General features: G+C 36.8%; 1 protein-coding gene across 1 annotated transcript; it reads right to left on the reverse strand.

Moving 5' to 3' along the window:
* Nucleotides 1–1,972: 1,972 nt before the first annotated feature.
* On the reverse strand, nt 1,973–27,850 carry LOC125322348 (vesicular inhibitory amino acid transporter-like). The gene is made up of 2 exons (XM_048296001.1): nt 27,542–27,850; nt 1,973–4,505 (listed from the first exon to the last, which is right to left on the reverse strand). The coding sequence occupies exons 1-2, from the start codon at nt 27,848–27,850 to the stop codon at nt 3,354–3,356; spliced, it is 1,461 nt and encodes a 486-aa protein (XP_048151958.1). The 3' UTR covers nt 1,973–3,353.

Consider the following 27,850-nt stretch of genomic DNA (forward strand, 5'->3'; position numbering starts at 1 on the left):
TTGTTCTCCCACTGAGTCAGTAGAGCAAGGTTTTCGGTCTAATTTCAGATTTAATCTTTGAAAAGCCTTAATAAATAAACACTTGAAATTCCTAAGATAACTTAGCTGAGCCTATATTTTAATTTTAGGGTAATCTGGTTGACTTAAATCTGCACGACTACTGTCAGAACTAGGAATGCAGTGTTTGGTGTTCCCTACAAAATGGGAGAAGCATTTTGGGCAATGCCTGTGATGCTGCTGAAAGGAAGCAGGTTCCTTTACTCATACTTCTACTGACAGAACAAATGAAGCAAGAGTGTTTGAAAATGCTTTATTTCAGCACAAAATTTGTTCTATACCATTTTCTTCATGTTCACTACTGTCAGTTGTTTGCTTTCAGAATTAATTTTGATAAAGCACCATCATATTACAATGAATAATCCAGGAGTGGCCAAAATAATATACTAATATTTAGTCAGCCTTTTAGTTCCCTAGTTTCAGTTATTCTAATGATTGGTAGTATAAATTTAGTGACAAAAATTCCAAGCAGTCATTACTTAGATAAATGCAGATCCTCTTGGTTCATAATTTATAGTAACGCCACCTTTCCAGATTCTCTAAACATATTCTATAGATGGTATTTTAATGTCTAATATAGAAAGTTGCAATTATTTTATGTGCCCTTTTAATAGAATTTTGCCATTGGGAAATGTTCAGAAATAAGTTTATATCTAAAAAGATGCAGTTGTGTGTTTTAGGAAATGAAATCCAGTGAGTTAGCCTTACATCACGAATATTTGTCTTCATCATGTGCTGAGAACCAGATTCAGGCTTGGTCTGTAGGGTATGTATATGCATCTCTGCCTTTCCAAACTGGGAGGTTCACTTACTTGACCCCAGAAGGCAGTCTCTCATCAAGATGTCTGGGCATGGCTTTAAAGCAAAGCTCATACATATGCTGTGTCCCACAACAATGGCACACATCAAAATTGCTGAGTGTTGGCCACAAAAAGTCTTGAACTATGCTTTCTCTCTTAATCTAGTGGCTTTTGTAAGTGTCTTCTTGAGGCCTTGCACTTGGATGACTTTCACTTTTGTGCATTTACAGTTGTATTGACTTGTTAATCATAGCCCTTGCTGTTCCCTGATGTTAACAGAAATTACATAAATGATTAAATAAGGACAATAATAGTACATATGTTATAAAGCAGGAAGCATTTATCCTTGTAGGAAAGACCTTATATAAGAGGGAGCATGATTAAATGGGGAATGACCATCTTTGACTTGAAAGGACTGGGCACTGACTTCTTGAAAAGGCTAAGAGAAGAAAGTACAGCTAAAGCCAATTTTGAATCACAGTGATGAACTAGGGAATTCCTAAAATTGCCACAAAATAAATTGCTTATATTGGTTTTCAAGGTTTTCCCAACAGCAAATGCACTGAGGGAATCCCAGGATTTTCTGAAGAGTTAGAGACAAAGCACATTAAATAAAAGTAGGAGATTGGAAAAGAGATTTTTTTTGGAGAGTTCTTAAGCAAAGTATCTGAAAGACTTTTTACAAAACTCTTTGGACAACCTCCCTCTGTCCTTAGAGATGTATACAGGATAAACAGAACAAATACTGTTCCTGTGTGTTTGTTTATCTGTGAAGCTCCTCCACTCAGAAAGTAATGATATCCTTTGATTAATATCATCCAAGTAATAATATCTTTCTGACTGTGTCATAGCAGTAATAATAAGCTTTCAACCCTTTCAATGAACAAAGTATTTTTGACATTTTACATAAAAATAAAAAGTCTCTTATTTGTTCCCGCACAAATTTTATCAAATATCATTAAAATTGTTGAGGATTTGAGTGCAGAATTTGACCCATTGCACCAAATAAGTAATAAAATTCTAAGATACTAGCTATTTCCACAGTTTTCTTGATAATGTTGTAGTAATGCAATTTATTTTAATAAACGTTTCATCGCTATTCCCCATGACAGGCGTACATTAGTAGACAAGAAAGGAACAGAGTGACATACAAGGCTTTCCAGAATTCCTCCCTTTAGTTTAGTTGCATGTTATTTATCATTCAGCAAATTAGCCTTGAGAGGCAACTGTTGCTCACGCAGGACAGAAGCATTAATGCTGAGACACTACATAGCAAAAATAGCTCAGTTAAGCAGATAGTGCTGGGCTCTTTGTCACCCAGTCTTACACTGATGTACAAAGACTTTTCCATATGACACAGTACAAGGTTGTGTGAAATTGTTCATAATAAAAACACACACTTTCTTCTTTGAATTAATTACTTTAATTATGTTTTATAACAGAGATTTAGTATGATAAGATAATATGTATTCATTAGAGCACTCTGACACTTCTTGTCATAATGTTTTATCACTAATGTGAAATACATTGCAATGCTGATTTTTTATTAATCCAATATCTTTTAAAGCTAAAGATCTACCAAATTGTACCGGAAGTTAACTGTGTCTGTTTATTGAACTTGATTTACTTCATTGAGCTTTTAATAGAATCAGATAAAATACACAGATCTAAGAAATTTCCTGCCTAAGAGGGAAAGTGAACTGCATGTTAACTTTTTCATGCTACCAGCGAGACTTCTAGTCACTCAACCAATAGAGTAGCTGCATTGCAGAGACGTGAATCTTAGGAGGTAGACTTGCAGAAAAGCTGCAGTCACTGGCTATAGCTTATTTCAGAAAAAATTCTCTTTTCCGAGACTTTGAACTGTTAGAATGCGCCTTTGACTGTATTCCCATTTGAAGTTGTGATAAAAGCACACTTTCAAAGCTGTTTTAAACTGAGCTCTCTTTTTGCCTATTCATTTAAAAAACAAGTAGTAGAATTTGTCTTACATAAAAACCAAAATTCACTAATTTGTTCTGTTCACATGTTGAATTGCAGTTTGCCAATGAGGTGAAATAATATTTCATCCATTTTCAATAATAGACCTCTCCAAGTTACATCCTGTAAGCTAGCTTTGATAGCTTTGAGACTGAACAGTATCTAACCCTATGAACCTTCTGGCTAAATTGGTGGAATCCCTTGCAGTAGTAATTTCAGGATGTGCATGTCATGTATGGCTAAAACTATGTAGGATTACTTAAAATTATTTTTATGCTAAACCATCTCCAACACCTTTCTTCTCAATGTTTTAAAGAGGCCTGATTTTGTACTTTTTGGCTATGAATGTTATTTTCCAGATTGCTTAGAGCCACATAATTTTCTAGTTAAAGACTTGAATCTGCAAACATTTAAGCATATGCTTAATTCTACCTAGTGACAAAATCTCATATATACTGACTAACAGGGTGAAAGCATTTATAAGATTTGATCCTTATTTGTCATTCAGGAAATATTTTACACTCCTCCAAATACTTCAAGCAGCCCTTTTATTGAGCAAACTATGCCTGCAAGGCTACAAAGGAAGCCCAAAATAAAAACAGAGATATCTGCACATTTCTCTAAGAAGGACAGTTTTTTCCATTTAAGTTTTAAATGGAAGAGAGAAGGAAGAAGAAAAGTCATAGCAGCACCGGTTACACTGCCTGACAAACCCATCAACAGGGCAAAATGTGGTGTGAACATGGACATCAACAGAGTTAACAAGAGAAATGAGCCTCTTACAGCCAGAGCAAGTAGTGGAGATTTGTAATTGGAATGGTTACCTTTGGAAATACAAGAACACACAATTTCTGTGGCTGCAAAAAAGGGCAAAGGGTAAGAAAGAAAAGCCTTGGTTAAGAGACATAAATTCACTAGGGTTTCAAAAAATGATGGCAGGTTGTCAGTAATAACTTCCTTTGTCTTTTCACCCCAGGTCAAGAAAGCAGTCAGTGCAAAGGTTGTTTTCAAGATACAGGCAAAAAAGTGAGTCCAATTTAGCATACATCTAAATTCCCCTGGGTTTTTCATGTTACCTTCAAGTGTGGGAAGAAATATTTGTGAAGTGTAACTGAAGATGATCACCCCTACAGAGACCAAGAAGTCCTCAAACTCAAGGGAGAGTCTGAATTTTGCCCAGGACCACTGATGTATTTGTGTGAGACAGTAAGTTATCACTACAAGGATGATAACAAAATGAACCAAAGAGCAAAGCTGGCTGAGTTTGGAAACAATTTTGAGAGTTCTGATAAATACACAAGGCAAGAGAGTAACAAATGCAATTACAGACCAAGTTTTCTCAGTCACTGGTACATATGGAAAACTATGAGACAGCAAGTTCCCACTAACAACCAGATACAAAACACATGTCATGAGCAGTTCCACCACTTGGGTCACATTGACAACTATGCCACCTAGACTGGGAGACAACTTTTTGCAGCAGGCATTTGCAATATCTTCGTACGTGTCTCTCACTCGTATCAGTTGCCCATCTTCATTTTCTTCATACAAGCAAGCAATTAGAATTTTGCCTGTGTAACAGCATAATGCTGCAGCCAAGACAATGAGAAGTAGACCACTGTATCCACTGTGGAGGAGAGCATACGGCAATCCTAGGACAAATATTCCCTGAAGAGGAAAAAGAGAGAGAGATAGCACAAAATCCCTGAGGCAAAATGTTTACTAGAAGTTGCACCCCAAACCTGTCCTCCATCGAACGTTGCTTTCACCCAGCTGCACGGTGTAAGGACTGCTCCATTCTGCTAAGTAAATAACAACCATGAGAAATGTGTTTATTTATGATAAATGAAATTACCAGCAAAAGTAACTACTTCTATCAACACCCACATAATGATAAGCTGGGAAAATGAAAATGTGACTGAATGACAGAGTCAGCTTTCTAGTTAATATTTAATGCTGATGTGATTAGAAGCACATTTTAGAAGGTTCATAGTTAGTTATTCAGTCAACATGCATATTAATGAAACAGGTTCAGTATCAGTAAAATTAAGCATCTCTAGCATCATCTGTACACGTTTCACTCCAATTAAGAACAGCAGTGTAGATAGATTCAGTAATGACAATTCTCTTCAGTCTAAGGATTTTTAACAGACCTCTGGAGAGAAAATGGCATTAGAGTGCATCAGACTATGCTTGTGCTTCCTCCACAGCTTCTGCCTCATGTGGCCTTTGCTCTTGCTAAGTCCGCTGCTAAAATGGTTGTTCTCACTGCTGAGATTCTACACTGTGCAAACTTCTTTAGGTGTTTAAAAATACATGCAAAACATATAAAAACTTTTTTTTTTTCACTAAACAGTTTTTGAAAAGAACACAGTTTTACTTGTTTTATCTGATAAAAAAAGAAGGAATTTTACTTTTCACAGAACACTATGAGCACTTCTTTGTCTTTTTCCCTCTTTCTTCTCTCTATTAAGGGACAAATTACACTTTTATGTAGTTTCATTTTCATCAGCAGAAAACCAACACAGCCCTTGAAAATTAGTTATTAATAAAAACATCCAATTTAAGAAAGATGCTTCTATGACATTTCTCTTTTTATGTTACAAACCTGAAATTCGGACTTGCACATGAGTCACACTGGTCAGGCATTTTTATTCATGACAACTGAAGAAAGGTAAGGAGGAAACAAAACACATTCCTGCAGAAAAACAACTAGTTCTGCAGAAATTTTCACTTCAATATTTTTACTGCATCCCATCACATGATGAAATCTGAGTATTTTTTGCTCATGCTTTTTATTCTGGCCTGACAGAAGGAGTTGACTTGGACCACACACACTTAGATTTTATTTCTAACCAAACCTGAGCAACCCTATCTGCTTTGCAAAACCTATGAACCCCCAACAGAAACAGGTCTCTCCACAGAAGGGGCAACCCACACTTCCCTCACTTCCTGAGTGGGTAGTGCTGTTGACTTTCAGGAGCCAAAACAGAAGAGGTGAGTTTAATGGTATAAATCTTAATCTTAGACTTTACCATGCACAATCATGACCATGAGGCCATGTGGGGGACCAGAGTTTCAGGCATACTTCTTCCTTAGGTGTTTTCCATGAACTTTCTCTGGTTTTATGACTATCAGACAGTTTCTGTGAAAGCAGTCTAAGAGCTCATCTCTGATAGAGGTCATCAAGAAATCAGGTGCCTGTCTCAGCTTTGTAGGGCTTATACCTAGCATCTCACTTCCATGTGATTCAAGTACTCCCAAGCGTGATTCATAAAGAGGGCTCTGAAGAGAGGCATTTTTTAAAACACTAAATAATCATCAACATATAAAAAGTAGTCTTCTCCTCTTCCAGACACAAAATAGCAGTTCTTTTTGGGCAGACTGTGGGATGACCATCAATCAGGAAAGAAAAAAATCCTTAAATTAGAGGAGTGTTTTTTCTCTAAGCCAATGAGAAAAATAGAGTACCTATCATATGAAAGAGCAATGTTGTCTAATTCACCAGGCTTCACTCTAGAAGCAGGTATCTTCAGCTTTCAATTGGATTTGAGCCAAAAGAATTAAATACATGCACTAATATATTTCAGCTAGAAAGGTCTATGCCTTTATGTGTTGAAACAGAAGTAGCTCAGTTATTATTACTGAAATAATAATAAAGTCATTGGCCAGATATCTTTTTTGGTTGTTTTCCATGACTTCATTTACAGCATTGGTTTTGTATAAGTCGCAGATGCCGTTTCATTTAGGAGCTGGCACATTCAACTACACAGCTTGTGGTACTTAGTCACCCAAATCTCTCCTCTCAATGTCTCCATTCTAATACCGGTCTCATGACCCAATTACCTTGCAGTGTAATTAGCATTTATTTTGTATATGAACTTCACATAAGTGTTCAAAATTCTACCATTTTTGCCATCAAGCAGTCTACTTTCTTAAAAAGATTAGATATCTGGCTGCAGCCAGGCTGCAGGTAGCACACATGTAACAGCTTTTGATATGATGCCATTTTTAATCATGGCTTTCACTGACTGGGAAGTTAGATAGCTGCCTAAAGAAGTGAATTTGATTTCCTTTCTATGAAAACAATCCTTGGAGAACATTTACATAACAGATTGAGTTTAAAAACACCACAAATAAACCAAGTCTATGAAAAAATCAAAAAGATAAAGCCACAGAGTTGTCTTCCATACTAACATAAGAACAATGATGTTTTCTCAGTTCCTTGCAGTTTGTACCAAGCTTATCTCATTTGTTCCATACTCACAGTATTATTTTGCTGCCTAATCTGCAACGGGAGTTCAAACTGTATCTGTTGACCCAAAGGGTCACTGTATAATTAACCTGCAGGTAAGTGTCAGCATAGGCCTTACCCACACAATGGCTTCTCCCCTGCTGAATTCAATCTGTTAAGGACGACCAGCCTCAGCCTAAACCAAAGCAGAAGATTTTGAGAGACCTTATCACAGCCATTTACAGTCCTTCCCACAGGTGTCTGCTTTTCCATGCGTAATTGTCAGTTTAATCAGAGCATAACGTAATTCTGACCTCTAACATCTCCTTGCTGTTGTTTATACCAAATAGTTTAATTCAGTAGCTAACACAGACCACAGGATGATAGAGGTGGGTTTTTTTGGGTTGAATTTTTTTTTTCATTTTGTGAATTCAGACCTTATTAAATAAACCCACTTTTGCCTATATATATTTTTTCTTAAAATTATGTATGGTTGTCTGCTCCAAAGTTTAGAGTTTAGAATTTCTAAATTGAACATTTCTATAGAAACTCTAAGTATTTCTTTCAGCTTTTGTCTTTGACATCTTTTTTTCCAGAGTTTGTAAACTTCAGGTCTCAATTACTAATAGAAAGCAAACATTGTGGACATAACTGGTTTTACAGCTTTTTGAATATAGAGCATGTTTAGTGGAGAGAAATGAGAAAACACTGACCATGCCAATACAGTAACTATGTCTGTGGTGAAAGAACAATGCTTTTTCTGCCTTTCCAGGAACTTTTTTTTTTCTATTTAAAATAAAAGAATAGTAATAACAAAATTCTACAAAATAACCAAAACTGTAATTGATGGTCACCAGAACTCAAAGAACAAATGTAAACTTCCAGGCTTCAAAATTAATTTTGTACCTGCTCTCCAGTTCTTACCTTTCCAAAAGCAATACTTTCTGTTAGGACAATTATCAAGAACATTATCAAGTTTAAATAATTTAGCTAAAAAAAGAGATATTTTTAATAAATTGTTTTACTGTCGATGTAATATAACAGGCACCAGTCTGTATTCTCTGGCTTGCAGCTGCTCAGCAACTTTAGATTATTCCTAAAAGTGACTTTTACGTGGAAAATTCATCCTCCTTAAAGAAATCCTTTCATGGATGTTGATGAAGGTGCCTTTTGTGCCCCTTTCATGAGAGGTGAGTGCACAGAGAATGCAGATAGAGCATGACAAAATTTCAATGGTTCCTTGCTAGTGGAAAAAGGGACTCAGGTAATTCTTGCACCATTTCTCATTGCACATTTCGTCCAGCCTGGTCCCAGCACTTGTGTTTATTGAATCTTCTGATCCTGTGTCTCATGTCCAAATTATGGCACAGACAGCCTTAGCTGTGAGGCATCAGTTAAAAAATGAGCAGCAAAAGGAACTGTTCCCTAAATTGCCTCATAACTCTTAGTTTCAGCATTCTGTCTGGGAAGTGTTCTAGTCTGAGTGGCTTTATTTCCAACTGTTCTAGAGCAAAGTCAAATGTGTTAGCTCAAATTTGCTGCTTTAAGGTGATCTGTTCATGGAATAGAATATCACAGGGAAAAAGCACTCACACATCTGGGGACAGAGGAGGTGGAGTTTTTGAAACTATCCTCTGCCATGGAGCATCTTGAGTGGTTGTGTTATTTACCATCACTCCATCCACCCTGGGTGAGAAGAGAGCCCAAACTTGCCCAGGGGGTTGCATCTTCCCTTGCGTCCCACGACATTTGCAAGACTTGGGTATTTTCACCCTAGACTGAGGATGGAAGTGCACTGTTCTGTGTCAGTCAATGTGTCTGGATGGAGGTCCTGGTCAAACACCCAGAGCAGACAGCCGTGGGCAGCTGGGCCAAGGCGGGACAAAGAACTGAGGGCTCAGCTGGTGACCAGCCTTTGGAGAAATAGCAAGGAGAAGAGCAGAAAGGGCAGGTAAGAAAAGGTCGGAATCAGCTAGAAGCTGTTTGCCTTGTCAGAATACTCCCAAGCAGAAGCATCCAGGTACGACAGGTGTCACCAGGAATCACCAATCCACCTACAATAGGCTTTTCAAAAAAACAAGCAGAACAGGAATTCCATTCTACATCTGCACATTAAAACACTTTGCTGATGGTTTGACTACACTCTTTGAACTACGTGTGTGTGTTTCCCACACCGCCAAGGCTGGCTTCTTATTTAAAAATAGCTGACATCTGATTCAGTGCTGAATAAAAAAATGGGCTTTTTGCTATCATACGGCTATCACACTCCTTCACCTCAGGACAAGCATCCCCCAAGGAATAAAATGTGTTTAAAAAAATTGAAAAGTGAGCATGGACAGACACTCAGAGAAAGATATCAAAATTCCTTCATATTCAGTTTTAAAGCTTTTAGTCCCAAGCAAAATATTTTGTTTCATAGGTTGTTTTAACCTGAAATATGACATTTTGAAAAAAAAAAGCAAACTGAAAAGTAATTAAAAAGTAAAGAAGGTCAAATCATGGCCAGAGTTGAGGCATGCCAAAAGACAATAAAATTAAATGGAGTCAAAAGAAATGCTAAAAATCAAGACAGAGACAGAGAAAATTATCTCACCTTAAGATTTAATCATATGGAAAAATAAATTAAGAAATGAAGAAGAATTTAACTGAAAATTATTCCCTTAGGACATCTCTCCTATATGCAGAATACATGCTGATATGCCAGACTTCCAAATTGGCTCTGATTGCCTTTCTCACTCCACTCAGTGGAGTGTAGTTACTCCACTGGAATGGTTCATTTGAGTTTGACTATTTTCCCCAACTATGCATTTGATACCTTGCATGAACATGGGTTAGACATAGAAACTATACCGGAAAGCATCCTACATGAATCATCTTGGAAGAGTAGGGAGATAAATTCAAGATCCCTGCTTTTCAGTATAATTCCACAAAATATTTAATTATGCTGTTTAACATTTGTTGCTATTTGAAATACATAATTTTCCCAAACAGATGCAAGCCTTGGTTGCTGTGGTATTTATACAAAGAAGGAACTTTATTAATATAAATTTAAAAACATAGCACATCCCTTAATCTCATGCCATGATAAGAAAGCTACTTGCTTGTTGGAAGCTACTTGCTTGACCTCCATGGTCTTCCTTTCTCAGTCACCACCGTGATCATCAGTGATTTTGCATCTTCTTCCAAACCACTGTTGACTACATTGAATAATACTGGACCAGATGCTGATCATTCTACCAGGTAACCTCCTAAACACTACTAGAAACTCATTCATTTGACAATATGTCCACATTGACAGTTACTTTTTTGGAACCTGTCACTTAGGCAGTTGTTAATCCATTTAAGATGTACTCTGTGGTTGCACTAATTTTTAAATCAGCATGTTGTATATTAATGTGTCAAAATTCCTTTTAAAAATGTAAATATATTATTTATCTTTCACTGACTAAATTACAATGTCATAAAAGAATAATTTGAAGTGTGTTTAATAAGGACTGTAAGAACTCTTTCTCTAGAAACATAATGATTGACACTAATTATATTTCTAGCTTTTTATTCTCTATCAATTAAAAACTGTAGCAACAATTACATTCTTTTTCTCAGCATTGTTGCCAGGTTTCACTAGTCAGGATTTATCGGGTTTTTAAAATATTGGGATGATATCCACAATCTCTTGAAGAGTCCACATGTGGTAGTAATTGAATAAGAATATTACCTGGTCAGATGTGTCTTTTGTTATGCCTCCCAAGTGAAAACTTGCTGGGCATTCTGCCTTCAAAATACTATTGAGATCCATTTCAACATCCATTTTAAATAACAGTTGAGGTTATCTCATAGTTAATTGTCCAAGTCTAAGCTTGGAAAAATTAGACACATCAATTTAAAATTCACACCTATCTTACAATAGGCCATTAGCAGAGCTGAGATGAATTTCCTTTCAGCGATGTCCATGCTGAGCATGGAGTGTGTACACACAGTGTAGAAACTCTGAGACATAACATTTAAATGTCTTATGCAGAATAGCATAATGCATATCCTGAAAAATTACAAAATGGCACATTCTCCTGTGCTATGAGCAGGTCCTCCTGGTTCTCTACAGGAACTACTTATGAACAGCTGCATCTATTTTTTTAGAATTAAGAAGAGTCTTAGAACCTCCTTCTACTAAAGTAGGAAATCACTGTTGCAAAATTCAGTGAGTGATCTCAGAGAAGATTAAGGTGTTCTTACATGAGAAAATCTCTAAGTTAATTTTTCCCATACTTACATCCACATATTCTGGTGCCTGTGTCTCCCTGACTTGGCCAGGATCATTTGTGTGCACCAAGGGGGACAAGAGATGCCACCAGCCCAGTGCTCATTATGTCTCTGGTGTTCATCTTGATTAGTGATGACAAACAGATTTTTGATTTACCTCCTATACTCTTCTGGAACAGATGCAGTTTTAGATATTTTGCCTCATTATTTTGTCTCATCCCTCATAAATATTAGGCAAAATTCCTGGCTTTCACAGAAGCGTTTATCTTATCTGCATGTTTTATAAATACCTTCTTCTACTTGGTTCCCTTAACACTTAGTTATAGGTGAGTTTTTCTACCTCTCCTTTTAAATGAAATCACTTATATGCTGCTCTGTAGCAGTTAATGCAGACCCTCGTTTTTAACTTTGTTCTGCTGTTTTTCCTGGTACTTTCAGACAAGCATACATAGTCACATAGATAGACACACACTTCCATTTATACTTAATTTTTGCCACAGTTAGTATTTCTGTTTTGAATTTTTACACTAAACCTAGCCTCTTTTTTTACTAATTCCTAAAAACTGTTTTCTTGTTGTCCTGTTTACTGGGAGATCCATTTTTTCCTCTCTTTGCTACTGTTTGTAACATATAGTTATTACTCTCACCTTTTATTTCTCCCTTTTGCTATATACATATACTTAAAAATTTTTTAATTGATACATTCACTTAACTCCTGAAGTAGGAGGGGTATTAACACATTGGTATACTGTTTCTTAATTATGAGGTGTGCCTTCTGGACATCTCATAAATTCTTGTTAAGCAACTTTAAAGTTTCTTTCACAATGGGTTGTCCGTATTTATTCTTCCTAATGAATTATCTCTCATAATTTTCTCCAGGTTTGAAAAATTCACTTTTGAGGTATGAAGTACTCTGTTTTCCCATAATTAATGTAATTAGATCCTCCAATTTGTTCCCTTTTATCCAATGTAATGAGGCTCAAAGTAGAATTATCTTATGCTAGGTTCAATACTTTTTGTGTTAGATAATTACCATCTGTAATTTTTAGAAACTTCAATGGTGTTTTACTACATACTGCATAGAACACCTACCGTAGGTCTTTAAAACTGAAGTCACCAAGAACAGTACAATTTTTCTTTCCAGACAATAGCTCTAACACAGATAATCATCTCTCTAACATAGAGTGCCACCCTCATTTCTTTTGCCTGTTCTTTTTAGGTAAACATGTTTTATCTAATAACTTTTAAATTCCAGGTGCATAGATCATCCCATCACGTATTTGCAATATCAGTTATATCCTATTACTTCTCAGCAGTAAGAATTTCCATTTCCCTGGCTGGCTACCCAAACTCCTGGCACTGCTCTATAGATTTCAGGAAAAGAATTCATCTACTTTCCCTCTCACTTCACAGTTTGTTCACAGCTCAGCTGAGTTTGAATTCAAAAATACAATGAGCTGTTCCGTGGAAAACTTCAAATATTGTCTATGGCCTGTCTGACCTTAGCAGCAGATCCATCTCCTCTAATGTCAGTGAAAAATCTTCCTTTAACTTCAGGGATGGTTGTATTAGACCCCAGCAATCTTGTTTTTCCTGATTTTTCTTATTCTTTCTCTCTGCCAGTGCCAGCCTCTTTCAGCTGCAGGGACAACAGTGACTAAGGTGTTTATTCTGTGATTAATGCCTTCAATTGCCTTATATACTGACAGAAACTTTAGAAGTGCTTACCTGTCAATCCTTCAGGTACCATAAGTAGATGATAAGGCAGATACAGACTGCTCAGAAGATACTGTGATAAGTTAAGCAGGTAAAGAAGCTGCATGGTCTGCACAGCAGAATGTATCTGTCCATTTGACTGACAGAAGCCACTGATTTTTTTCTCCTTTTAGTGGATATATTAGTCTTAAGAATCTCCTAAAGATAAGAAAAGTGAACAGAGGAAAGAAAATGTCTGGGAAAACAAAGAAAAAAAATTGCTGCTACTAAATGTGAAATCTGATCCCATTGGCTTTGCTATTGGTTTAAATATTTGTCCCCAAACTGAAATATGCTTGATTCTTAATTCCTCATGGTTTGATGGAAAATGTTAGTTTGCATAAATCCAGAGCTCTCTGCAAGAATGAACTGAATCACACAAAGAAAATCTCCCAAGCAAATTACCTTTTAAGAAAACATTTTTTTGCTTGGTCCCAAAGGAGAAAGCATCCTTTCATAGGAGAATGAGAGTTCTTATTATGTGTTATGCATCAGAGAGGAAAAAGAGATAAAAAAAGTAAGTCAGTTGAAACTAAAACAAACATTATTCTGAAAGTTAGTTTTGGTGAGCAACATAGACTCCCTGGCTGCTTACCTATTTCACTCATTATAGCCCAGGATTTCACCTGAAGGCAGGCAAGTGATCCAAACATCCAGCACAGCAACATGCAAGTGAGTTCCATGAATGTATGGCCAAAAGAGCTTGAGGGGAAGCAGAGGGGGGGCTTTGGGAGAATACAAGCAAAGCAAAGCAGTGGGGAGTCAAATAACTTTATTTGAGCGTGCACTGACATAACAAAAGGAAGAATTCAAGTGCATAGAAAGTTCAAACTCAGGCTGTGAGAAAGCATTTGGCTCATTAGGAGCTTTTCTTGAATGCTGCCTGGATGGGACAAGCCACAGTTCTTGTCACTTTTAACAAGTAATGCTGAAGGGAAATGGAAGAAAACAACACCATACTGCAAAGAACTTTGCATTGGAAAAAAACCTTATGCACCTCTGAGAGCTGAAAAGGAAGACAGGTTACATCTTATAGAAGCTGAGTTGTATTTTCTGAACACCAGCATAGGATTTGTCATGAATAAAAGGTGACATATCTCCCCTGGCAGATATTATCCTGTTCTTTCCTCAGTACAGACCTAACCACCAAATTTAGGTGGACTCTTACTCAAGCTGTAATGACTCCTAGACTTCAGCATATAAAGGGGAAATTTGTCCCAGAGCACAGCCTGGGGAGAATATAGTTAATTGTCTAGATGAAAGACATAAATAGTGGTATGCTATTATGTTTGGTCTGCAGGAATCACTAAAATGATACAGAGTACCATACTCTATTCCTCTGGAATACGTGAGAAAAAAATGCTGGTTTACCATTAGGCTGGGTATAGACACAAATTTCTACTGCTTTTCCTCTCTTAACCTCACTTAAACTTCAGTGGCACCCCTGGAGGCTTCTACCTTTAGGATAAAAGAAGCAGCAACTGATTTTACAGCCTGATAATTCATCATGCACAGATACAAATAAAGTTGAGGTTGCAAATGAATTCTGATAATGGAGGTGTCTCTGTCCCATAATGTCATAAAAGACCACATCATTCTTAATGTTTAACAAAGTAGAATAATTCCCTTAATTTCAAGTAGATTAGACAAACATTCCCAAATATGCATAATTAATAACAAAGAGAAAAAAATAAAGGTCAGAAAAGAAATGTGAATGGGTTTTATTGCATGCTCTGAGCACTCATCATAAAAGCAAAGTTAGGTAAACTCTCATTTAAATTAAAAAAAAATTGAATATGGTTCTACATTGTGAAACCAGGCATATAATGTATAAAATGCTCATTGAAAACATCTTTTTAAGGTCTCTAGATGTAAAATACTTGAAGTATTACTACTTGTGGAGGTATTTCTCATTCTGTTGTACAGACTGTGGTAGAGGTCCTTGACCTCTACGGGCCAAGGAAAAAAAAGACTGGAGTTATAAAATAAGTAATATTCCTTTTCTGTGTTGTCTGTTTTGTTTTATTTTCCTCTTTCTTATTTATTTATTTATTTATTTATTTATTTTCTTAGTCTGCAATTGCACTGGAGAGGAACTGAGGGAAGAAACTGGGGACCTTGATTATTTTTGATCCTTGATGAAGACCTCAGGTTTATTCTCAACTTTTACATACAAAAACTGTCTGTATGGATTGAAATAAAAGCATTTCTTTCATTATTAAAACAGTTAGCTAAGCAATTGCTGTAAAAGTTTGTATATTTGAAAAAAGAGTTTTCTTTTCTGTTCTTAACCTGAGTCATTCTCATAGTGCAGAGAAAACTTCTCAGCTCTATTGAATCTCTCCTTTGTTCCTACTTTGGTGCTAAAATCTGTAGTGATCTCATGTTTGAGAAATTAATTTCAAGGCTGCATTTGATTTTTGTTCCTTTCTCCTAAATAATTTTCATTTCTTACATTCAAATTTTTAGCAAAATTGAAATTTATTCACAAGGTGTAATTAATGAATTTTAGGTGAAAACTCAGTGCCTGTAACTGAAGTTACTAAAGTGACTACTTTCTTTACTCTCTTTGGTACCCAAGGAAATTATCTCTTCTTAGCATCTATGAATTGGGCTAATCTCACCCAACCGCTGTCTAAAACAGATGTTCAATGAATGAGTGCACACAGTAGCAGAAGAGACACACATGACAAATCTACCTTGCTTTGATGTCCTCTTACTAGGAACAGGATTCCTTACTTTTCCTACCTAAACACAGCAAAAAGTTAAGCTAACGACAGAATCACAGAATATCTGAATTGGAAGGGGTCTGGTAGCTCCAGAAAGGATGGATAGAAATAAGGATCACCATATGACTACTTGTTTCCACAGTGCAGGGCACTTGTTTTAGATTTTGTGAATCTCCATCAGAGATTCCTGTGTCTCTCTCTGTCATCTGTAGAGTCAAGTGAATTCCTTTACTAAGGCCACGAGACAATGGCAGGCCCTGGAAGAGCAAAGGAAGCACAAGAAGCTGGATAACTTGGGAACGTAACTGCACTGGGGGAGGCAGGAAGAGGGGAAAAAAAGTGCCCTCAGGTAAAGTGCAGAACACTAGAACATAAGACTGTGAACCGTATGAGGCAGAAACAAGGTGTAGGAGAATATGATGGGCAAGAGGCTGTGAGGAAAAATGACTGGATATGAAAAATACCTAACTAAGCATAAGACAGGAATAAGAAGAAAGCTAGAGGGAAAGTATGCATTATGCAGCTGATTATCCTTTCTGAATAGGAAAGGAGACCTTCAAGGGTGGAATGGCAGCTCCTCACAATTTAGGAGATAGTAAAGAGTCTCTGAAATCCCATCCAAGGAGCAGAGGGAAGCCTACAGTTTTGTGCAGGTATTTTATTTTTTGCCTGAGATGACAACAACAAAAAGTATAAAAGAAACTGCTCTGTCTGAGAGCAGTTGGCTTTCCAGCCAAAGTGAAAGAAATCAGTAGGCAAGTAAAGGCAACAAGGGCAGGACTGGAGAATTCATTTTAAACTCCAGGTTCCAACTAAAGCTTAGAAGGAGATTTTCAAGTCCCTCAAGGGAAGGTGGCTGAGGAGATGTCATTTGGAGTTGCAGAAATCATGTAGACAATGAGACAAGAGAATGGGTTCAAAATGTAGTGAGATAGAATAAACTTCAGTGCCAACTTCTAGAGTGACAGTAAAGTGAGAGCAGTAACAGTCATTATAACAGAAAAAAATAGATAACTTCTTATAAAAAAAAGAAACAAGTTTCTTATAAAAATAAGATATATTGGGTCTATATTGTTTATAATTCTTATTCTCAATCCACATTTTTTTCAAGGTTCAATAGAACAATTCACAGTTTCTGAAATAGCCAGATTTAGTCTGAAATAATTAAATTAGAATGGGTTTTAAAATTGAAAAGAAAAATGTTCTCTGCTTATCAGGGAGGAACTAGCCTGAACCAAACATGATTCTGGAGGGGGAAACAGCAATAAAAAACATCATGAATAGAAATATTGTAGAGTAAAGGAAAAGGCCTGAAACTGCCATTGCTACTGATAACATAAACCAACAAAAAATGTTTGTTGTAAAGACTACAAAACATAATCTACTGGTGCCGTTATTTGTGTCAATTCAAGAAATGGACTAAGAGAAACTGAAATGGATAGCAGCCTGTGTGTATGAGCTGAAGTGAATGTTTCTTCACTTTGACTCATATGTTTACATTTTCAAGAAGTAAATATTAAATTTCATTTTTTTGTTAGTTATTTAGTAACACAGCATTGTACATATGGCAAAACCAGTGCCACTGGCCAAGAATACAGAGAAACATTGCCTTCCAGGAAGCATGGTGTATGTGGGGAGAAGAGGGAGAAGACATACAAATAGAAGACAATTTCTTTTACTTAGCTTTAGGGGTAAAATGTTTTATACAGCTTACTGTGCTAAAACTAGGTTACAATATATCATATTCAATGCTGTGTATAATCAGTATTTAGGGCTTTTTATTTTCTCACATAGCTCTATTTGCTCAATCAGACAGACCTTGTACCATTTCAGTGAATCTACTGCTGTCAGGAATTACATACACTGAAGTAAACTGAAGGTTAACTGTCTATGGATTGTGTGGAAGAAACTTTACCATGTGGAAAGCCTGCTAGAGAAACATCACTCTTTCTGATTCTACCAGCACATTATAATAATTCAGATGTCCCTTACTTTCAGCATTAAATTCTCCTATGCATTTGCAAGTGCTGAGCTTGTTAACTTTTATTGCTTGACAAACCCTAGGGCTCACTCTTTTACTTCATAAAAAAATGAGCTCCCTTCCGAAAATTTGCTAATGGAAGTGAAAGAAGTTTAGAAAAAACAGGAAAGGAATACCATCTGACAAAATATTTTACTTTCTGCTGCCTGTCACTCTGTTCTTGCTGTCTTGGGAGGAATATTATCCTGGGAGGAGTTATATTACTAAATACAGTTTATTAAAGTAAATTTGCTGAAGTTACATACCTCGTAAGTTTAAGAACAGGGGCAGAAAGAACATATTTAAGAAGAATGTTTTCCAGTAGTGATAGCTGGTCAATGGCATATGCTATAGAGAGGAACAAGTATACAAATGATCTCAGTCACAGAAAGCTGGTGAATAATTATAATAGGTAATTTGGGCTTTGTTTTGAAAGTTAACTGTCTAATGTAACACCACAACAATGAAGTAGCCAAATATAACAGATACAGAAATTCAAAGCTGCCTAATAACAGTGTATTTAAATACCACGTGACCTACCATGAATTTAAAAAAGAGAAGGAGAAATTACACCATCTGTTTTAATTCAGCTTGTTAAAAATGCTTGCAGGGATTGATGACACCAAAAAGTATGGTAGATTAATTTGATTTTAGTATAGTGGGAAAGTACATCAGCTATTCCCTTCACCTGAGGGAGCCAGAGATCCTTGTTCTGCAACAAGTCGTGGCACATTGGGTTCTCCCATGGAATAAAGGGATCATTGCTTTCAAGCAGCTGACTAGTTGATACTTTGTTTTTGGCAACATTTATTGTTTCAAAGAGTAAAATTTTCATAACGCCACTATCCATTTATCTTTGATATCATATTTCTGTCATTTTCTTTCTTTGCCATCTGGATTTTAAGATGGAATGCCCATTTTAATGGCTGAATATTCTAAAGGTACTCTTATCACATTCTTTTGCTGATTTATCTTGTGCTCAGCCTCTACAATGAGTCTCAATAGCAAGGAGAATCAATTCCTTATAGAGAAAAGAGGGGAAACTGAATCAAATGTCAAACTGATTTATCACAGGCTACATTTAAACAATCATTATTTTGTAAGGAGTTTCTGTAAAATAGGAAACATTTTGAGACTCACTTTCAAAATTGTTTTCAGTATTGGGGCACCTGGAAGTTCTTGAATGTAATCCCATTGTGTAAAGCAATGTGCAAACAAAGCACAAAGAGATGCTCTCTTCTCCAAAGAATTTAATATCTAGGGGAAAGATAACGCGAAAAAAATACAGGTGGAGAGGGGAGTCAAGGAAACCTTGAGTCAATACCAGGTACTGTGAGTCAAGAGAGGAAACGCTGGTTTCAATGTAGCTTATAACTCTGCAATTTTCATCAAAAGGACATTTCTAAGAGTATCAGAGGAATATCTTCATATCAGTTGATAGGAATGCTTGTTTAAGTATTTAACAAATTGAAAATGGTAATTGTAACTGGAAAAAGAGAGACCAAAGTCAATAGATGAAGGAAGAAAAATAGTAGATTATTATAGAAAAAATGAGCAGCTTACATTTGATTTGATGGTTGAAGACTTTCTTGCAAAAGCTTGTGGTCTTATGAGTTATGGAACTGCATCAGCTTTCCAGGTGGGTATGCATGGGGTGAGCTTGGAAAGGTTAGGGAAAAGTGTGTTATTGTGACCCAGACAGGGAATTATAAGTGCTCATATCAGTTTTAGCCTTGTGGATTGGTAAACCAGATTATGTAATAGTGAGGTTTTACAATAAAAATAAGCAGGACAGGGACCTAGTCTGAGTCTCTAGAAAGAGGCCTGACTGAAAGATGATGCCAGATGACAGGCCTGCATGGTAGCAAGGACAAGGACTCACACAGGGAATGAAGGAATTCTGGTGTGGGCAGACACTGGATGAAAGACTAGGAACTCTGTTTAACTGCTTGACTGCTGGAAAGACAGACCAATATTTTATGTATGCAGCAGCAGGATCTAAATAAGATGTGAACTTGAACGGGCCCAGGAAAACACACTCTGCCTCAGTCCCACACTCCCAAAGGCGAGGGGGAAGGATGTGGCGTCTATCAGCTGCGTCCGTAGGAGCTCCAAGAGCCTGAGTCTGGTGCAAGCAATGACCTCAGGGAGGAAGGCACGAGGCAGACATTCAGGAGAGACTGCCAGCATTAGTTGTGTGCCTGGATAGGGACAGCAGTACAGAGAAGAGGAAGCTGGTCATGACCGTATGTATTAATGCAGGTAAGATTTTCCTTATAAAAAAGTCTTGCAAAGAAAAGGAGTGGTGTAGTGTGTGTGCATGTTTCTAAGTTATCTATGTACCAATGCAAGAGCTTTTTTTAGGCATTAACACCACCAGAGCAGGCCATCTCCTGGGTGCTTTGAAGGCTTCCTAATGGTGAAATGAAATAAAAAGAGGCCTGGGAGGAGGAGGAGGCACAATGTTCAGGTTTCTGAGGTACTTACACATACCATTTGTTTCATATGTGTTATGGAAGAAATGGAAATGAACACACCCTTTCTGCAAATATATGTAAATGAGTATGTAAATCATACCTCTGTCACTTGACAGACTGTCTATTAAGCTCTAGCAACACCACTGATAGTAGCTGGCCTTTGAATAATGGCAGAGTTTGAAGCCCTTGGATGGAGATGTACTTAAGTTGAGTGAGATATAAAATGGTTAAAATACTGACAGACTCCTCCAGTGCATCCACCCAAGGAATTCTGTCAGTGTTGAAGGCAGGACCACGCACTGCACCTTGCAGGTGCTGGAGCAAGGTATTGGACCCAATGATGGGTCCTTATGGGTCCGTTTCATCTCGGGATCTTCCGTGATTCTATGACTCTATGTCCTTACTAACGAGATCTGTTGGCAGCATGCTAGAGCAACTTGCAGATTCCAATTAATGCAAAAAATTCACGTTATTACCAGTGGAAAGCACCACTGTGAGGAGAAGAGTTGAGCTGGTCCCTCCCAGTTTACTTGCCATACTACTATATGCTTACTTCCTAGTTCTTTTGTCCTTTTACATGCACACAATTTCTATTACCATCTGCTTCATGTAGGAGGACTCACATCTATAAAATAGCTGCTCTAAAAGATTAATAGTAGTAGATTTTCCAGATGAAACAATTTTCAAACTTATATGACAACTGAAAAGTCAATGAGAAGTCCTCACTTACAAGAAATAGCCACTTGCAAATTTTCTCAAGCACTTTCTTTACCAGACTGTGACAAACTGAACATCAATCCCAGGATAAGTATACTATGCATTGCAGTGACCAAGCTGCTGTTTCTAGGAGTAAACTCAAGAAGACATGGTGGCTTTGAAATTTAGATGCTGAAATACACAGATTTCAAAAGTACAAGGCAAGAAGAGTTTCTGCTGAAGTTGTTGGAAATGATAGATAATTGTCATTGCTAAAAATCAAGTGTCAAATAAATACTTTCTTGAAATGTAAGATTATAATTTGAGGTTCTGAACAGAATTATTCATATTTCTTTAGGCCCAGCAGTGATTCTGGCTACTGTTATCAAAAGAATGAAACATTAGACAGGTATGTCTGTAAAACTCAGGTAAAAATCTGTTCAAGATATAAAATAAAGTATTGGTTAAGAATAAATATTTAAAAATATATCTATCTTACACACAGTGTAATCAAGATACTGAGATTTAAGGCTGAGGTTGCATGTTAAATTCCATGGGTTTTTTGAGTATTATATTTTAGAATGTTTCCCTCTCATATGAGATATATGCTGATTAGCTTAAATTAGATCAATATAATAAATTATATAATAAAGTATATCAGTTGTAGCCAAACTACTGAGGCTATTAGAATCATTTATGAAGGACACACAGAGAGAGACGCCTCCTGTAACTCTTGTTAACTCATTTGTTGAGAACAGCAATTTTGAACACGTGGTGAGGGCAAGCATGATCTAAGGTCTGCTTTAACTTCTACAGATATTTTGATATGTCATTTTAACACCTAGAAGGCTTAAAGAATTGCAATACTTTGGTCTGTTGCTTGTGTAACCCATGTGCTTTTTTCTGGGCTTCAGGAGCTAGTATTGTGCTTTCTGAACCAATAGTCCATATGTTGGGACTATCTGTATGTCCAAGGAATAATTTTGTGGACTAGTTATGTTATATCACAGTTTCTACTTGATGGAAAACCTGACATGGAGGGGCTATGGAAACTGATTTGACATCCTAACGTTTCCATAATAGTTACAGTAGAATATGTTAACGTAAATCCATCAATACTCCCTCCCTCACACCTGGTTATTGCCCAAATAATGTGACATACGACATAAAAGTCAAAACCTACAAAACAGCAACTTAAATCCCATGAGAATTATCCAAATATTTATTCCTGGAACCATTTTAGATGAGCCACTTCTCTGTGTTTAGGAGTTCTGTCTTCATAACTTTTTTTAGTGTTTGCAGCTGACCAAGGAAAAAGCAGACTGATAAAGTACATTGTCTAATGAGATTTATGGGAATGGCAGTTAGTTAACTCAAAATCAGTTGGCTGCACCATGCTTACATGTCAAATAAAGATATTTCTCTGATTTAGATGTTATTTCTTTGTTGCAGGATAACACATTTTTGATAAAAAGCTTTTGTGATAAGAAGTAGGATTGGGAATAGAGAAGATATATATCCTGAATGCAGCCTTCTCTGTACTATATGAATATGTGCACAAAAGAAGCCTACCACAGGGTCTGAGCTGAAATAAAAGGTTATACAAAGTAGTGACGTATGTCTGGAATCTTTTTGTCCCCTCAAGAGAAAATCAGAAGGGAAAACCAGGGTACAAACACTAGTTACAGAGTCTTCTCCCCTAAAATATATCTTTTATCAATTGCGTTGCATAATGGTGACATTCTATCATAGAAAAAACAGATCAGAATTTAGACGGCCCTCACTGGGCTTTTTTTGGGTCTGCAGTTCTGGCTATAAGGGTTTGTGGTTGCAAGCCTTGGAAAAATAAATTTGCCAGTATTGCTGGCACATTTCAGCTAAAATCATACTCACTATGTGGAATTTTTATGGGCACCACAATAGTCCTACTATCTTGGAATTTTACTTTGTGCTGTCATTTTTTGACATTTCATTTGGAAACTTGAATTACTTTCTGGTCCTAGGTTAGATATCAGCATTGGGCATCTCCCTTCAATTCTCCATACCACATCTTGATATGAAATGCAGAAGTTAGTTTCTCTCAGATGTCTGTAATTTAGTTCAGAGTATGACTTTAGCTTCAATGCATATGCCTTCAGCTTCAATATATAACATATAATTCAAGGAAATTACTGCTCTGTGCTCAAGAAAGGATTGATCCTTGTTCTTGCGTCTGGAAAATAAATGCTTTAGATCAAGTGCTGGAGTTAAAATCCAAGTGGCTATTTAGCCAAACATGACTAAATTATTTAAGGTTCAGGATGAGAGGATTTATATCATTACACATCTAATGATCTGTTTTCTAAGACTACAAGCATGTAAATATTTATATTTGGAAAATGCTTACATTTTGTGTCAGTAAAGCTTAAAGAGAGGGGTTTTTAGACACTCCTCAGATGTTTGCCTCTATACTTTGGAGGCATGTCTGCTAATTCTGTTCCTCAGCATCAGTGTGTTTTCCAGTTAAGCATTTAGGAGTTGCAGTTACCTAAGTTAAAACTGGAACTCAGTACAGAAATATGGTCATAAAGGCATGCAGTGAAAGGAATACGGATATTCAGGTTTTAAAATTATGATTATTGAAGTCTTGAGTCTTTTCTAAACTCATGTATAATACACAGAATATAAATATAATGAGAATAGTTATGATTTCTACAGAAATAATTGCTAATTTATTATTGATACATTGAAAAGTAATGATTAATAATACTAATTTCATTATTGTTATTCCTGGAAGCACTGACAGTAGTCAAGCACCATATTGTGTTACTCTGATCATGGAACAAGAAAATTTCCATTGCTGCAGGTATTTCTAATCTTTGTACAACCTAATTTTTTGCAAAAGTAAGGATATGAACGTTGGCAACATTAGGTATTAGATGCATTGAATCAAAGAGAATGTGTAGTTGGATTTCACAGAATCATTTTAGTTGGAAAACACCTCTAAGATCATCACCACCCTGTCAACAAGACCATGTCACTAAGTTCTGCGGCAAGTCATTTCTTGAACACCTCCAGGGATAGTCATTGCATCACCTCCTTAGGCAGTCTGTTCCAATGCTTATCAATCCTTTCAGTGAAGAAATAATTCCTAATGTTCAGGCTAAACCTCTCCTGGCACAGCTTGAAGCTATGTCCTTGCATTCTGTCACTGGTTGCCTGGGTGAAGAGACCGACCCCTGCAAGGCTACGACTTACTTTCACGTAATTGTAGAAAGTCGTAAGGTCTCCTTTGAGCCTCCTTTTCTCCAGGCTAAACAGCCCCAGCTCCCTCAGCTGCTCCTCATAGGACTTGTGCTCCAGACCTTTCTCCAGCTCTGTTGCCCTTCTCTGGACATGCTCCAGCACCTCAATGTCTGTCTTGTACTGAGGGGCCCAAAAATGAACACAGGAGTTGAGGTGTGGCCTCCCAGTGCTGAGTACAGAGGGACAGTCACTGCCCTGGTCCTGCTGGCCACACTATTGCTGATACAGACCAGGATTCCATTGGCCTTCTTGGCCACCTGGGCACAAGCTGGCTCATGTTCCGCTGCTGTTGACCAGCATCCCCAGGTCCTTTTCTGTTGGGCTGCTTTCCAGCCAGATTTGATACATCATGTTTTACCAAACATTCTGAGAAAAGTTGTGCAATTATATTAGCCTGTATTTTAAAGATTGTTCAGGCATCATAGTACTGGAAGACACTTGAAGCTTTCTGGTAAAGCGGTTGATCTTTTTCACTGTTAGGCCCTCCTGAGATCTAAGTGGAGATCAACTCACAATGGTATAAATTACATTTATAAAGTACACAGGTATAAATTATAGGTAAGATTAACATTTTTTCACTTCTTTCCATTATTTCACTTCTCTTTCTCGCTTGGTTTTTCTTCATTGTCTTGTGCCCCTTCATGACACTATAGACTGAATGCCTTTTTCTTTTAGTTTGGCTTTCTCCATAGTCTTTGCAAAAATCCTACTACATGTGACTGGCAAATAATCTTTATTGTCCTTTGGTTCTGCTGTGAAATACTGTACCATTGGAATTTAACTACCTTCTTCTTTGTGACTACTGCTTTGCTTATCTATCCAGCACTAGTGTACAAGTCATTACAAATAATTTTGGCCTTTTACTGCTACATACAAACAAATGCAACTTGCATCACTCTGCCAGATGATGCAGTACATTTTCCCATTTGAATTAACTCAGCTTTATGGTCTCTGTCCTTACCCAGATTAACTGAAAACAGGTTTTGATTTGCCTGTGCAGTGCTGAAATACGAAACATGTTTCCCTGGAAACTTAAATGTCTGAAGCAATCATTTGCACATACAGTATCAGCACCAAAAGTGCATATTTTTTCAGTTCAAGTTAAGAACAAAATAAAAATCTCTTCTTGTTTGTTTGAAAAGACTCATATTTAAAACACTGTGAGAAAACCCTTGTATTTAATTTCAGAGACCAAAGATTTAATTGTTCCCATAATAAATCTGGATTGCAAAATAATTTCATTTTTAGACTAATTGAATTCACTGAAATAACTGTTTAGAACACTTAAAAATTATGCTGAAATGTTTACCTCTAATTGTCATGCAAAACACTTCTGCCCTTTCCTCTGGGTAGGGCAAAACAACTGTCATTTTATCAAAGATTATCTTCACCAGTCAAGAACACTTAGATTGTTTTAATCATTCTGTTCACAACTCTGACTTTCTTTTCAAAGCTATTCATAGAAATTTCTTCAAACTGTTATTTTCTACTGACAGATGCCCATTCAATATTCTCCCCTCTCTCCTCTCCTGCCTTTCCCCTTCCCTTTCTCTGCTCTCTGCCTTTGTTTCTAAACCAAATGACTTGCTCCCAATCCCGGGTATTGGGAAATAGGAATAATACAAATATGTGTACACAGATTCACATACCTGGTCCCACAAGCACACAGTTTAATAAAGTGTCAGTAGGGCACTTTGGTTATACTATTAGCAAAACTGCAGTTTCCAGGCTTTGCAACCTTCAGCCTGCCTTAGGAGAAAACCTCAATACAGTTGGCTGTAGCCAACTGCTCTTTTAATGCTAGTTTCTAAAATATTTGACCAAATGAGAGCCATGGTAATTAACACTCAGCATGCTGAGAGTTTTGACTAAGACCATAGCTACTGATTTGATTGGATAAGTTAGCTTGAATTTTTCCTGATTTTAAATAGACAACTGCATATTTGATTGTGTTAAAATACATTATCAGTCTATTTTTTAATTGAAAGCTATATTATTAATAATTAACAGTAATTTTGTACACAACATTTAGTGTTTTTTGGGGACTTTGATATGTTTACAGAGGCATTATTGTTTTTGTTTTTCAGAAAGGAAAACAATGGGTTAGAGAATGTGATTTGCCAAAAGGTCGTACAGCAAATACTGACAAAACTGACTTCCAGAATGAAATCTTGGCTTTGGTGAAATCAAATGCAAAACTCACAGAGACAATGGGCTCTCATCCCAGACTCCTGTCCTGACTAGATGCTGCTGAGGGAGATTGAAGATAAAATGTGTTACTAGAATGCAGTTGGGGTATTTTAGGACTTCACACTTTTATTCACAGCTGAACACTTTCAGAGTATGATATGCTACTGTGCCCTGTTATTGCACTGGCTCTCATGTGGTGGTGCTCATGTTTGAAAATACACCAGGGTTAGAAATATGTCCTTTTTTCTCCTCCCTTGCAGAGCTGAGGGATGAACTGGATATGTAAACAAATGTACATCGGCATAGTCAGACTTGTGTGACACTGGAAAGATTATTTTTCTATAATTAAAGTGGCATAAAAAAGTGTTTAAGCAACAGTTACTGGGACTAGATGTGTCTGTGGATGCTGCTTTCTTCTTACCATGTCAGACAGAAAGTTAGTGGTAATGATAGAATTATGTAAGGAAATGAATCATGAAAAGTGAGAAAAAGATTCTGAAACACTTAATGCTAAATTTAAGGATTTGGAAAGATACTCAAATTCCACACAGAATGTTGGGACCAAATGCTTTCAGTCTATTCAACCTAACTATTTTCTTTAACACTGACAAGTATTATTACACTTCTTATGCTTCGTGCTTCAATTTATTTCTAGTTTAATTTACATGTCAGTAAATTTATGTCTGACGTCAGTCTGGCTCTTACCATCCTCTTTTTATCAGATGTTTACTTCACATTTCTATCAAACATCTCTGAATTCAAATATGCTTATTAAAGATAATGTTGGCACTTCCAAAACAGGCGCAATCACCACCTTTTCAATTCCACCTAATTTAAACACTTTTTAAACTTCAGATGACATATGTATCATTTTTCTCTTTGGAACTCTGTTTTATCAGAGTGCTAATCTTATGCAGAAAGATTCAAATATGTGAGTAATAAATTCATAGAAACCTTTTAGAATAAGCAAAATGATGGTACAGCTAAGTAAAATAGAGCAGGCTAAGTGATGACCAGTTTTTTAAATGATGAGTGGAATAAGTGTGGAAATAAAAGGTTACCTGAATGGCATTTGTTACATTCCATCCTGCTTCCCAGCTGGTGATCAGTTTGACCTGAGCATGTGGCAAGGGAGCTGGGGACTTGTATTCTGGATCCTGGTGACAAACATTAAGCTCAAATTTCAGGGGTCCATCTGGTTCCTCTCTGTTCTCACTGTGAGCTCTGTTCAGTTCATCTCTTCTAGCAAAATTCACATGCTCTTCATCGGTGTCTAGGCAGCTGTCCCACCTCAGCAGTCCCAAAAAGAGAGATGGTGTTTCCCTAAAGCAGTTGAAAAGAGATGAAAAAGTCTGCTTCAGGTGAGCCAT

The sequence above is a fragment of the Corvus hawaiiensis genome, chromosome 3 (assembly GCF_020740725.1).
Source record: "Corvus hawaiiensis isolate bCorHaw1 chromosome 3, bCorHaw1.pri.cur, whole genome shotgun sequence".
Taxonomy (NCBI): Eukaryota; Metazoa; Chordata; class Aves; order Passeriformes; family Corvidae; genus Corvus; species Corvus hawaiiensis.